The sequence below is a fragment of the Heloderma suspectum genome, chromosome 5 (genome assembly GCF_057233095.1).
Source record: "Heloderma suspectum isolate Gila_16-S chromosome 5, 16-S_ref, whole genome shotgun sequence".
NCBI lineage: Eukaryota > Metazoa > Chordata > Lepidosauria > Squamata > Helodermatidae > Heloderma > Heloderma suspectum.
In genome coordinates, this window is record NC_139462.1 from 164,424,733 (window position 1) to 164,438,701 (window position 13,969).

Genomic DNA, 13,969 nt, shown 5'->3' on the forward strand with positions numbered 1-13,969 from the left:
TCTTGCCAAGAAAACCCCATGGAACGTATCACAAGGCTAAAAGAGATGACGCCGGAAGATGAGCCCCTCAGGTCGGAAGGTGTCCAATATACTACTGGGGAAGAGCAGAGGGAATTTCCAAGTAGCGCCAGAAAGAGTGAAGTGGCTGGGCCAAAGCCGAAAGGACACTTAGATGTGGATGTGTCTGGTGGTGAAAAGAAAATCTGATGCTGTAAAGAACAATATTGTTTAGGAACCTGGAATGTCAGATCAATGAATCAAGGTAAGCTGGAGGTGTTCAAACATGAGATGGCAAGATTGAACATCGACATTTTGGGAATCAGTGAACTAAAATGGACAGGCATGGGCGAATTTAATTCAGGTGACCATCATATCTACTATTGTGGGCAAGAATCCCTTAGAAGAAATGGAGTAGCACTCATAGTCAACAAAAGGGTGGGAAAAGCAGTACTGGGGTACAATCTCAAAAACGATAGAATGATCTCAGTACGAATTCAAGGCAAACCATTCAACATCACAGTAATTCAAGTCTATGCCCCAACCACTGATGCCGAAGAAGCTGAGGTTGATCGGTTCTATGAAGACCTACAACACCTTCTAGAACTAACACCAAAAAAAGATGTCCTCTTCATCATAGGGGATTGGAATGCTAAAGTAGGAAGTCAAGAAATCACTGGGATAACAGGCAGCATGGCCTTGGTGTACAAAATAAGCAGGACAAAAGCTAATAGAGTTTTGCCAAGAGAACACGCTGATCATAGCAAACACTCTTTTCCAACAGCACAAGAGACGACTCTACACATGGACATCACCAGATGGTCAGTATCGAAATCAGATTGATTATGTCCTTTGCAGCCAAAGATGGAGAAGCTCTATACAGTCAGTAAAAACAAGACCTGGAGCTGACTGTGGCTCAGATCATGAGCTTCTTGTTGCAAAATTTCGGCTTAAATTGAAGAACTTAGGGAAAATCACTAAACCATTCAGGTATGACCTAAATCATATCCCTTATGAATATACAGTGGAGGTGAGGAATAGATTTCAGGGATTAGACCTGATAGACAGAGTGCCTGAGGAACTATGGACGGAGGTCCGTAACATTGTTCAGGAGGCAGCAACTCAATCCATCCCAAAGAAAAAGAAATGCAAGAAAGCAAAGTGGCTGTCTGATGAGGCTTTACAAGTAGCTGAGGAAAGAAGGGAAGCGAAAAGCAAGGGAGAAAGGGGAAGATATATCCAACTGAATGCAGAGTGCCAGAGAATAGCAAGGAGAGACAAGAAGGCCTTCTTAAATGAACAATGCAAAGAAATCGAGGAAAACAACAGAATGGGAAAGACTAGAGATCTCTTCAAGAAATTCGGAGATCTCAAGGGAACGTTTTGTGCAAAGATGGGCATGATAAAGGACAAAGAAGGCAGGGACCTAACAGATGGAGATGAGATTAAGAAGAGGTGGCAAGAATACACAGAAGAACTATACAGGAAAGATCTGAATGTCCCTGATAGCCATGATAGTGCGGTCACTGAACTGGAGCCGGACATCCTCGAGAGTGAAGTCAAGTGGGCCTTAGGAAGCATTACTAACAACAAAGCTAGCGGAGATGACAGTATTCCAGCTGAGCTATTTAAAATCCTAAAAGATGATGCTGTTAAAGTGCTGCATTCAATACGCCAACAAATTTGGAACACTCAACAATGGCCACAAGACTGGAAAAGGTCAGTTTACATTCCAATTCCAAAGAAGGGCAACACCAAAGAGTGTTCAAACTACCGCACAATTGCGCTCATTTCACATGCCAGCAAGGTGATGCTCAAAATCCTACAAGCTAGGCTTCAGCAGTATGCGAACCGAGAACTACCGGAAGTACAAGCTGGGTTTAGAAGAGGCAGAGGAACTAGAGATCAAATCGCCAACATTCGCTGCATCATGGAGAAAGCAAGAGAATTCCAGAAAAACGTCTATTTCTGCTTCATTGACTACGCTAAAGCCTTTGATTGTGTGGATCACAACAAACTGTGGCAAATTCTGAAAGTGATGGGAGTACCAGACCACCTTACCTGTCTCCTGAGAAACCTGTACGAGGGTCAAGAAGCAACAGTAAGAATCAGACATGGAACAACCGATTGGTTCAAAATTGGGAAAGAAGTACGACAAGGCTGCATATTGTCACCCTGCTTATTTAACTTATATGCAGAGTACATCATGAGAAACACCGGGTTGGATGAATCACAGGTCGGAATTAAGATTGCCGGGAGAATTATCAACAACCTCCGATATGCAGACGATACCACCCTAATGGCAGAAAGCGAAGAGGATCTCAAGAGCCTCTTGTTGAGGGTGAAAGAGGAGAGTGCAAAAGCTGGTTTGAAACTCAACATTAAAAAAACTAAGAGCATGGCATCTGGCCCTATCACTTCCTGGCATATAGAAGGGGAAGAAATGGAAGCAGTGACAGATTTTACTTTCTTGGGCTCCAAGATCACTGCAGATGGTGACTGTAGCCATGAAATTAAAAGACGCTTGCTCCTTGGGAGGAAAGCTATGGCAAACCTAGACAGCATAGTGAGAAGCAGAGACATCACCTTGCCGACAAAGGTCCGTCTAATCAAAGCTATGGTTTTCCCAGTAGTAATGTATGGCTGTGAGAGCTGGACTATAAGGAAGGCTGAGCGCCGAAGAATTGATGCTTTCGAACTGTGGTGCTGGAGAAGACTTTTACGAGTCCCCTGGACTGCAAGGAGGTCAAATCAGTCAATCCTAAAGGAAATCAACCCTGAGTGCTCATTGGAAGGACAGATACTGAAGCTGAAGCTCAAATATTTTGGCCACCTAAAACTCTCTGGAAAAGACCCTGATGCTGGGAAAGACTGAAGGCAAAAGGAGAAGGGGACGGCAGAGGATGAGATGTCTAGATAGCATCACCGCTGCAATGAATATGAACTTGAGCACGCTCCGGGAGAGAGCACAGGACAGGAAGGCCTGGTGTGCTATGGTCCATGGGGTCACGAAGAGTTGGACACGACTGAACAACAACAACAACAACCGTGAACATTCACGATACTTTGCTGAAGCACTGACATTTAGATTATGTAAGCAACTGCTGGCTCTCCAATAAGGCTCACGCAGAGGACAGCTTCCTGATCTCCCAGTTCATCACTGTACCATACAACGGGGAGCATGAGAGGAGCCCTGGGGAGAGGCAGGTGCTTTTTCCATAGGAACTTGAAGTGAGAGCGGCAGGTAAGCCAAGCAAAACACATCACCTATCCAGGGGGCTGTCCTCACAGGGGATTTGCTGCAAATTGGGAGCATTTCGACGTTGTTCACAGATGACATTGTGGCCAATCTGCAGCCACCCTGGAGATTTCTGGTGGAAAAGCCAGATTTTCTAAGACTACTTTTACTCTGCTTTATTTCTTTAATTCAGGTCCTCTGTGCTTCTGGTGCTGTGTGCCCCTATCCTCCGCATTTACTTCGGCATGATAGCACTGCCCAGGGGTGTGTCTTTCAACTGGCTGTGACCTCGCTGAGGCTTTCAGCCTTCAGAATCGCCCTGCACTCCCATTTCGCCAGTAATTTGCCTCAGTGATGATGCACATCTCTGATGTTTGCATTACTTTGCTTCTCCATTGTTGTGTTAAATCATGTCTCCAATATTGTGCAAAGTTGCTTCTTTGATGTTCTGTAAAATCGCTTCTCTGATCTGGCAAGGTCTTGGGAGCCTGTCACTGCAAACGGGGAGAAAGTGCCCAGAGAAGGAGAAAGGGGTGGTGGAAGCAATAACTCCACAATACTTTGCAGGAATGGGGTAAATATATTTTGGGCGGGATGCTCTCATAGGGAGCCTTCAGATGTTGCACTCGAGAATCGGGGACTTTGGCTTCTTCATGCAAAAGGGGAGAACCTGGACAGGGGTGGGAAACAAGCCCCTCTCATTGGTTGAGCAGCCCCTGCCAGGTTGATGATGTTCCGTTCTACTCCTCCCGCCCCCAAACCTGGAAGTATGTTCCTTTGTAGTGCTGCGTGACCCGTGAAAACTGGATTTTGAGGTACGGTACACTCAGCTGTTCTTCCTTTGCGTGTCGCTGATGGACCAAAGCCAATTCCATGAAAATCCGGATAATACTTCAACACGCTTCTCACTCTGTTGTCGTGAAGATCCCCACCCCCGTCTCTGTCAGCAGCACTGACTAGCAGGAACCTGTATAAATGGAAGCAACCCCCAGGTCTAAACTGTGGCATCTGGAAAATGAAAATAGGGTGCCTGATCTTCATTTAGATGAACCCTAATACTACTACTAGTTTTCACACATTTTCCCAGTAAGTCTAACGGTCATTTGATGAAGCATTTTATTTCTAGATAAGCTAAGAATAATCCTGTTAACATCCTGAGTGTTATTCCACCCAGGATTTACTGGATCCACAACTGTTGGAAATTCATTTTAAACATCTGGTCTTCCAAAGTACCTTTCCTGGATGTACAATACATCTCTGTTCATTGAGCCATCGGTAAGAAACAGAGCATGGTTATCAAAGCACACTCCTGAACCCAACCACTTTCTATCTTGAGTGGTTCGTATTCTTTCACTATTCATTTATTCTCCTAACTATACCACAGCTTTCTTGGAAACAGCTGCTTAGTGTCTTAGGATACAGATGCCCAGCTTTTGCAGGAGGTGAAGGCTAATACCTCTCATGTGGATCCAAATAATACAGTTTCAAAGTAAAGGGATTAATTCTGTTGTTCAGTTACATTTTGAAGATGATAGGTGGCTTATATTAAAATATCAATAAAAGCTTACCAAGCTATTAAATGTACCCAATATTAAAATCACAGTTAATCATCTCAAAACAAACTAAAGCAAGCAATAAAATCCTCAATACAAAAAAATGTAATCACCAAAAATTAAGAGAGCAGTCTGAATTTCAGTCAGTCATCCTAATTCTTCAAATCCTGCTCGAATAATGAAGTGTTACATTTTGTTCAGAAATACTGCAGGTTCATATTGACGGTTACTTCAAATCTTATACTTTACTTGTGTGGGAAGCCATTCTATGCAGGAAAGTATGTGAAAGCTGCACCAAGATGGTGACATACTTTCCATGTAAGAAAACTGTAGTCTGAAGTAGGGCTGTTCAGGGACCACCCGATCTGACCTGGAAGTTGCTTTGTGGCTTCCGACGTGGGCCCGATTCAGCTCGGGGTGATTTGGGGGGGGGGTGACCTGGCTTTGGATGGCCGAATCCCACTTCAGGGGGCCCCTGAGGCCCCTGAGCAAACCCCAGATCCTTACCTGGGCCACCACCACCTCCTCTTCCTCCTTCTCTGTCGCCACCTCCGTCAACTCCACCATGCTGCCATCATTGCTGCCACCACTTTTTAAAATGGTGACTCCCTGCAATAAGAGCCTGTGTGTGTCCAGGGCTCAGGAGCTGGAGGCAGTGATGATGGCAGCGGCAGCAACAGTGGTGATGGCGATGATGGAGGCAGCGGCGGCGATGATGGCGGCAGTGGCCACGGAGGCAGTGGCGATGGAGGTGGCGGCAGCAGTGGCAGCGGTGGTGACAGAGGTGGCAGGAGTGGCGACGACGACAGTGATGGGCGGCCTAGGTAGGGACCTGGAGGTGCCAGCGTGGCTGGGCTGGGGGTGCCAAAGCTCTAAAGTGCACCAAAGCACCAGAGCCCCCGACCCCCTCCGAGTCACTTTGTGTCCCCTCCGCTTTGCCTTGGAAGGGCCCGAAGGGGCCTGAAACAGCCTGCTTCGACTCGGGCTTTGGGCCGAAGTGGTGGACAGCCCTAGTCTGGAGTGATTACCACATATAAGCTAGACTTCCATGAAGAAAGCCATAGTGAGGGTGCTCCAGTATGTACCATCTTAATTTGCTGTGGAGATGAAGCATTTTAATACATTTAATCTGAATTATTACTGCTTTATTAAAGCTCACACATGCAACAGCTTTCTCCTACTTCACTGGTGTTTAGGGTATAACTAGGAGTATGTCCTGGACTAAGCCTAAGACTAAGAGTTTGCTGGTAACTGCTTGATTTAGGCCAATAGAGTTGTTATTCAATGTAAGGAAGAGTTCCGGCATATAAGTATTAGATATATCACACATTGATTTAACTTTCATAAGCTGCGTTAGCACATAACACCAAGCCATAGTTTGTTGCTTTAGCCATGAATTGTTTTGCAAATGAGCAAACAAATTGCAGCTTGTTTTCCTTATATCTGGTTTATTTCTCTCCTGCCAATTTTGCCAGCCTTCAGAGTGGTTTCATTTTCAGGCTGCTCTTGCTGGGCTCCTCTGTTTCAGGGTGGACTGCAGTGCAACCAAACCAGGGATTAGTCATGGCTCTGGGTTCAGACATCACAACAAGCCATGGTTTAAACAACCAACAACTAATTATGGCTTTAATTTGTGGTTTGTTGTTGGTTAAGAAGCTATGGTTTGTTTGCAGGGATGGTCCAGACACAACAACAAGCCAGATTTCAACAAACCATGCCATGGCTTAGTGTTAGGTGTGAACCAGGCCATTGGCCTCTCCGAACAGTTGAGATCTCAGTACCTATTTGTGTCTACTGACCTTTGATGGACTTATTGCTTCAGACATTCAGCATCATGCTAAATATAGTAAATACAAAAATAGCAGCCGCAAAGATAATATGGACGATTGTACAGAGCAAATGCATTAAAAATCAGGTTTTCATATTTCCTAATAATATAAAATACATTTTTTCTGGTGGAAGTTCCTTGTGTCTCATCAGGTTTTAACTAAACAGAGAACTAACACAGCATATAATACCAAACTTACCATGCTCCACTGGATCAGATATACAGAGTCTGCCTGCTGTATCACTGTTACTTTGGTCATTGCATCCTACAGATAGATAGTCCAATCTAGTGACTGGCTGGGACTTAATCAGATGTTCTGCAGTCTGTTGATCAGATTCCTTATTTGAAGTAATAAAGACAAGCCGTTAGATCATAATATAGCCACAATGTAATAGATATTCTGATTAGGAAAACGTCTGGAATTTTCTAAGATTGTTTTGATAAGAACTGTTACTTGATTTTAAAACACACATTAAATCTAACTCCTAACTCTGATCATAATGCATTGTGGGAAGCAAACCAATGAACTTGGCAAGAACACTGACTGAATTCATAAAAACCTACTTTGTTGTTTCCCTGATCAGCAAGAACAGAACTAGTATAGTTTCCCTTGGAGACTTCTTAAGTACAAATGAACATTTCTATAGGGAAAAACACACTGTGCTTTTTGCACAACATGAGGCTGTGGTGCATGCAGCTGCCATTTTGAGTATGCAACCCCGGCTGGGGAGTTGTTGTGTCATGTAAACCAAGTGAGTGTGCATTATGTGAGGGTGAAATAACCCTTGCATAACCCATGGTCTGTTTTAACCCTAGTTTAACCCTCACATAATCCATACTTGCTGGGTTTGCCCGAGCAGGGGTTGCATATGTAACCTGGCACCCACAGGCGACTGCAGCTCATCATGGGTTAAATAACCCATGACGAGCCATGGCATGTCACCAAACCCAGTCAATTTGACTAATTTTCTACTTGGAAAATTCAAGTAGTCTTGTTAATGAATACAGCAAGTCATACCCTGCAGAGATACTCAAATTGGGTTGTGTACTTCAGAAGCTACCAGAGCAGTGCTTCAGGAACAACTTGGAATGAATGTTTTTATATTCAAATTTTCAATTACATTAATCGACAGCTTTTCAATTTTCAAGTACAACGTTTGAGGAATTATGCTCTTGAATGTATAAACAATGCATTTTCAGCCATAATGTCATTTTCATTTGTTCTAACTGATTTTACATCGATAGAGCTGAATGCCTTCTTAGGACCAAGAGCATTATGATTGCCAACTGGACTTCCCACATTTTGAAATCATATTCATGCACAACTTTGGTTACTCATAAAAGAGCTACTCCCTATCCTATGTGATAGTCCAAAGAAATTATCATCAAGAGATAAACTGGGTGTCAATTAACACCAACCTCTTGGCCCATAATCTAAATACAACTAGGAAACCTATGCAAGAATTATTTATTACATATTTGCAAAGCCATTAACCTCAGGATAGTCTGACTCTGTAAACGAGGGCAAGGAGGAACTTCAGTTAACTCAGAACCAAAGTTCTGCTATGCAGGAGAAAGCAGAAGAGGTTTATCCCTTCATATGCTGACCTCAGAATCACAGGATGGATAGGAGAGGAACACTCCACACTAAATGCAACAATGTATCTGCATATAGCAAGAAACCTTCATAAGCAATTTGACCTTATTTCTGGCTGTAGTTCTTGTAGTACAAGAAGAGGTTTAAACTGCAATGGCTACAACAGCATTCAGTGATAGGCTTGATAGACATTTTAAAGGAACACAAAGTATTTTGTTTTTTGTGAATTCACATGATGCCTAGTAAAAAAACTGTGGACTAGGTCAAAGCAGGCAGTGGACATGGACAAGGTCAAAGAAGAGCACAAAAATGATTCGCTCTGTCTATATATGTCAAGGATAGTGGCAGTGGTCTGGGGTTAATGCAGCCTTCTGGACAGCCTTCTTCTGTTGGGGATAGTTTTATGTTTGGGGGCTACATTGATTGGCGTTCTACTCCAATCTCTAGCCTACCCTTGGATGACTGGATATACTATAATACTGCAGATCATAGAAACCTAAGGACAACTACAGAGGGCAGAGATAGGAAATACTTTAAAAGTTTATTGCCCAGATTTTATAAAAGTTAAGCAAAGGATATAGTCTGTCCTTACATGAAGCACATCTATATTCACTTGGTGAAAGTTACGGGATCTAAGCTCTTGCATTCTTTTAAGATTTTCTTGATACTTTTCTTCGGCCAACTCTCTGAAAAGAAAGACAGGACTGGTATTCAGCATTACAAATGGTAACTAGAATCTGAAATTTCAAATGGCGTCCTTTAGCACTCATCATGCAAGCAATGGAATTATAATTGCTTTGAGAAATAAATGTGAATACTTCATGCTCCTAAGCTTGGATTTTCAATCATAGGACCTGTTACTTTGCCAATGTACATATGAAACCTGTACAAATTGATTGCCTTCATATATTTAACATGTCACTTCTAAATTAAGATGCATTCTTGGTTTGGCATGACAACCCTAGTTTACTAACTCCATTAGTCATAAACAATCCATTATACATGGACAAAATAATAAAGGGACAGACACTAAGAACCACGTACAGAAGGAAGCTGGCAAAAGAAGAAGCCCTGCATCCCCCTGAAAAGCCTCCCATGAGGGTTGGGGGACCTCCTGAGTGAGGTGAGTTGTGTTGCAGGGGGCTGCTGTGGGAGGAGAGATTGTCCTAAATCAGGCAGAGTCACCTTCTGTAAGAGGAGAGGCTATGGGAGGGTGTAGGGGGAGGGAAAGTCCCTTCTGTTAATATCTTTCCACAAGCTGTTCTTAGGATCCAGCCCAAAGTAAGCTTTGAGAAGGCTTTGAGGAGTAGGCTTTGAGGAGGTAACTCTAAGGAAGCACTAATATAAATTAAAATGCACAGAAATTCTTTTCACTTCCGTTCTACCACAAAGTGAACTTCTTTGCCTTATAAAAGAAAGCAGGCCAGTCCTCTAATATATTTTGAGTGTAACAATATCTGCACTTTCAAATGCACAAGAAACCTTGATATAGATTGAAGCAGAGAATAAAAGCACAACATAGCAACAATGATGTAAACCAAAATAGTTTGGCAATGGTGACAAATAACATTGCTCTGAGAACAAGCAAATTATAACTCCACTAACTGGGGCAGGTTGTCAGAGGGATTAGAAGCACCAGAGAAACCTTACAGAAGAAAATTTAGGACAAGGACTTGGAGAGTGCTTTGCTTGACCTCTCCATTCTGTTCCTCCTCCGAAAACAGAAAGCAAAGCAGGCCTATCTCTTTCCTGTACTTCAAGCTATGCCTAGATCTCCAATTCTCTCGGCTGCAGGCCATTTAGAAGAGGATGAGATTATGAATGAGGATAGCAAACCAGTCCCTTTCTGGAGACAAATTCAATGCTTCTTATGTGAACACAGATATTAAGAAGATCTCTTTTAGAGGCTAAATATAATACTTTGGTTCTTACTTCAGCTTCTGTGCTGTCTCATCAGCAATATTTAACTTCCGCAGCCTCATTCGCTCACGTGGTGTCATTTTCTGCACTTCAGATAGGGCCCTCAGAGTTTGTAGATGTACCTTTTTCTGCCTGAGTATCAAGAGAAGTATTATAACCAAAACAATTGTGTGTTGCTGAAGGTGAGAGATCAGTGGTGGTAAGATGGAATTTTTGAACTTGCTTGCAAAAATTCAAATGTGTAGGCCAGGATCCAAAGAACTGTGAAGCTAGTACTATGAGCCCAAGAAGGCTCTAGACCAGCCTTCTACAATGTGTTTTCCTTCAGTTCTTTTGGATTACAACTCCCATTAGCCCCAGTCAACATGGTGAATGGTCAGGGATGGGAGGAGCTGTAATCCAAAACATCTGGAGGGTACAAGGTTGGGGAAGGCTGCTCAAGACAGCAGTTTCCTCATACTGCAGGGCAATCTACATTTGAAATTGAGAGGCATTTCAAAACCAGTTTGTGAGATGGAATGTGATCCTATTCATATCAACTAAATAGTAAGACCCTTTGAGTTCAATGCATCTTTCTCCCAGGTAAATATGTCTAGGGTTGCAGTCTGCATGAGCCTGAGCAGTTTTTTGGGATTCCATCCATAATCTTTTCATTCTGATTCTTTTCCATATTCCCAGTTATGGACTCTGTTGGATTTACAGGCTCCATTAGAAAAAAAGTGTAAAAGTACTGGACTTTGCTTATTGGTACTCACTGTTATTGGGTTACATCCAGACGGGAGTTAATTCAGCTTGAAATCAATGAGACAAGTTAGTAATGACTTAAGTCACACTGATTTCAATGGGAACAAAGTGCAAGTAACCTAGTCTGTATCCAAGTCACTGTCATAAAGTTAAGGGACAAACTTAAGGTGTCCAAAGGACAAATTTCAAAACAAACACTTGTCAAGTTTGAAATTTTTAAAAAATCAAATTGTGTCATATTTTTATTGTGTACGAAATTTTGTTTCCCCTCAAGCATACTTCTATTTATAATAATATGTAAAAATAGAAACCTGTTTGCTCATCAACAGACTAATGGAAAATCTCAACAGCTGGAATGATGCAATTAAAATGCATAGAACATTAACATAAGAGAAACCTCTAATTTCATTAATTTTTAATACCATACTTGGTTTATAATTAAATTATGTACACTTAGACCTTTGAACTCACTTCATTTGACATGAGAGATATTAATCATTTCCTTGAAAAAGAACAAAGGGATAGTCTTGGTGCTTTAATAATAACATTAGAAATTAAAAAGCATGTTGATGACATTATCTCATCTGACCTCATTATCCGGTGTACCACAAATAAAGATTCTAGCTTGCAATTTAAAGTGAAAGCAATACGACAATGGAACCAATGACCTAGGGAGGTAGTGGGCTCTCCCACACTGGAGGCGTTCAGGATGAAGCTGGACAGCCACCTGTCAGGGATGCTTTGACTTAGATTCCTGCATTGAGCAGGGGGTTGGACTCAATGGTCTTATAGGCCCCTTCCAACCCTACTGTTCTATGATTGTATGATTCTATTAATTGCTTTTAAGCAAATAGTAAAGGCATTAGTAAGGTCCTCCTTAATGTGAGAGAGTTAGGAATCGAGGTGTCAGGCGCCATTTTAATTTATAACCTTTATGTTGAAAAACCATGCCTTTTGAAAAGTCTTAGTTCTGCAAAATCTTCTGATTGCATCCTATTTGAGAATATCGCAGCTCTCTCAAATCCCACCAAACACACACTGATCCTTCTGAATACTTGGAAAATACATTATCTGCACAGAAACGCTGCTTTGAGGGAAGACATCTGGATGAGATTATGAATGAGGATAGCAAATCAAATTAAGAACTGTTCATATATTATTCAATCTCCCTGCCCCCAATAATATTTTGTTTGTGTGTTTAATTTGTATCCCACCTTCCCATAAAGACCACTTGAGGCATCTAGCAACAATAATCAAATATAACATCCAATAAAATAGCAATAAAATACAAAGTAAAAAACATAAAAACATGGCAGGCAAAACAGCAATCAAACTACTAAAAACAACCAGTTAAAGCCAGTTTACAACATATTTGCAGATCAGCTTCAAGTCCAAAGGCGTGACTAAATAAAAATGGTTTTGCCTGCCAGGAGATGGAGCCAGCTGGGCCTCCTTTAGCAGGGAGTTACAGAGCCTGGGAGCAGCCACCGAGAAGGCCCTTTCTAGAGTTCCCATCAAATGTGCTTCAGATGTTGGCAGGACAGAAAAAAGGGCCTCTCCTGAGGAACTTAAAACCTAGGGCCGATCTACACTTATGGTTTTTTACGCCTCCAATGAGGTTTCATCACCCATCTTTCACACTACGCAGCTCCTGCCTTGCGCTGGAACCAGAATTTCCCACTTCCGTGCTCCCGCTTTCAATACCGTTATTCTGGTATTTCCCATTAATGTGCTCCGATTTTCCGTGTTTGTCACCGCATATGGTCATTGTCCCCACCCATGCATGTCCATATATGGCGGTGTTTGTATTTCCCTCCTGTCCAATCACAGCCCTCAACAGCCCCTGGTCATCTTCTGGCTAGTGATCGTGTCGCTTCCTCAGCAGTCATTGTTTTAGCACAAACCTTTAGCCTTCCTGTATCCCTTCCCTTTGTTTGTTTGTTTGTTTTAAATTCAGGGACTATCTTTGAAGAATCGAAGCTTAGAGGGTGTTGCTATAGCTTCCCTGTCTGCCGGGACTGAACAGTAAGTGCTTTCCCCCAACTTCCCACTTTCTGAGTGCGTAGCACAATTTGTGCTGTGTATTCCTGCCCCCCTTCTACTGGTCTCCCCATGATACCACCGCTGCCCCCCTACTGCACCCTCCCCCCCTTTATCTGAAAACTCTCTTCCTCGCACGGCTTTCTTCCCTGCTGCCGGGGTATTGCAAGGCCGGGAGCAGCTCGCACCACGGCGGCACACAGAAGATCTTTTTGGGAAGATTTCCTAATGGCTCTCATCGCTGTAAATGCCATCCCTTTTTACGAGAGTACCCCAGTGTAGTGTACAAAGTGGCCATGGCTCCTATAATGACTTCCCCGTATATTGTGCAGTGTTATTTCCCACTCAATGCACAGTGTGTATTTGCCTTTCATGTCCATGCAGCCTTTCTGCCCGGATCAACACTCTTCACCAAGGGCTACCCTGCTGGGTTGCACGCACTAAAAACCAGCAACGGCTGTCAGTGTCCGCTTGGGGTGTTGGCTGACTAATTGGTCCCCCTTCTGAATAGCATTCCTGAACAATGAAGATCTCTTCCTGGTGTGTGCCTCATGTCACCGCGTGTCTTAAGGTGTGCCCGTGGTTGGGAAAAGAATGGGGGTGAACTGGTGGGACTCGTGTTCTGACGCTTATGCGCTGAATGATGCCTGAATCGCTTTTCAGGCTTCAAAGGACACGGCCCACATCTGGGAACACAGCACCTGGCGATAGTGTTTTACCTGGCGCGTGAATCAAGGTGGGTTCATCCGCTTTACCTTCCTCTGCCAACTCTGCAAAGCCATGCGGTGTCTGTGTCGTGTGATCCACCCAGGAGGCGCTATGCTCAAACTCAGTTCTGTGCACCACCTCGAGAGCCTGCTGCTGCTAACATGGAGGGGTGGGCACCAGCACGGAACGCACTCAAAATCACAGCTCTGAGATGCGGCTGCCCTCTGATTCCACACCCCCCCCCACTTAATCCAGGTCTGGCTCAGGCAACTGCTCCATTGCTGGCGGGAGTGCATTGAGAGGGGAAGAGAGACTCTAGTGTCAAACAACCACATAGCCCACTA

General features: G+C 43.3%; 1 protein-coding gene across 1 annotated transcript in view; it reads right to left on the reverse strand.

Moving 5' to 3' along the window:
* The window catches only part of NEK11 (NIMA related kinase 11), a 132,806-nt gene that overhangs the window by 51,931 nt on the left and 66,906 nt on the right, over positions 1 to 13,969 (reverse strand). Inside the window, exons 10-12 of the mRNA XM_084858202.1 lie at positions 10,146 to 10,265; positions 8,806 to 8,899; positions 6,816 to 6,954 (exon numbers count right to left, since the gene is read on the reverse strand). Of these exons, the coding sequence (XP_084714328.1) occupies positions 6,816 to 6,954; positions 8,806 to 8,899; positions 10,146 to 10,265 (353 nt within the window). The remainder of the gene's footprint in view (positions 1 to 6,815; positions 6,955 to 8,805; positions 8,900 to 10,145; positions 10,266 to 13,969) is intronic.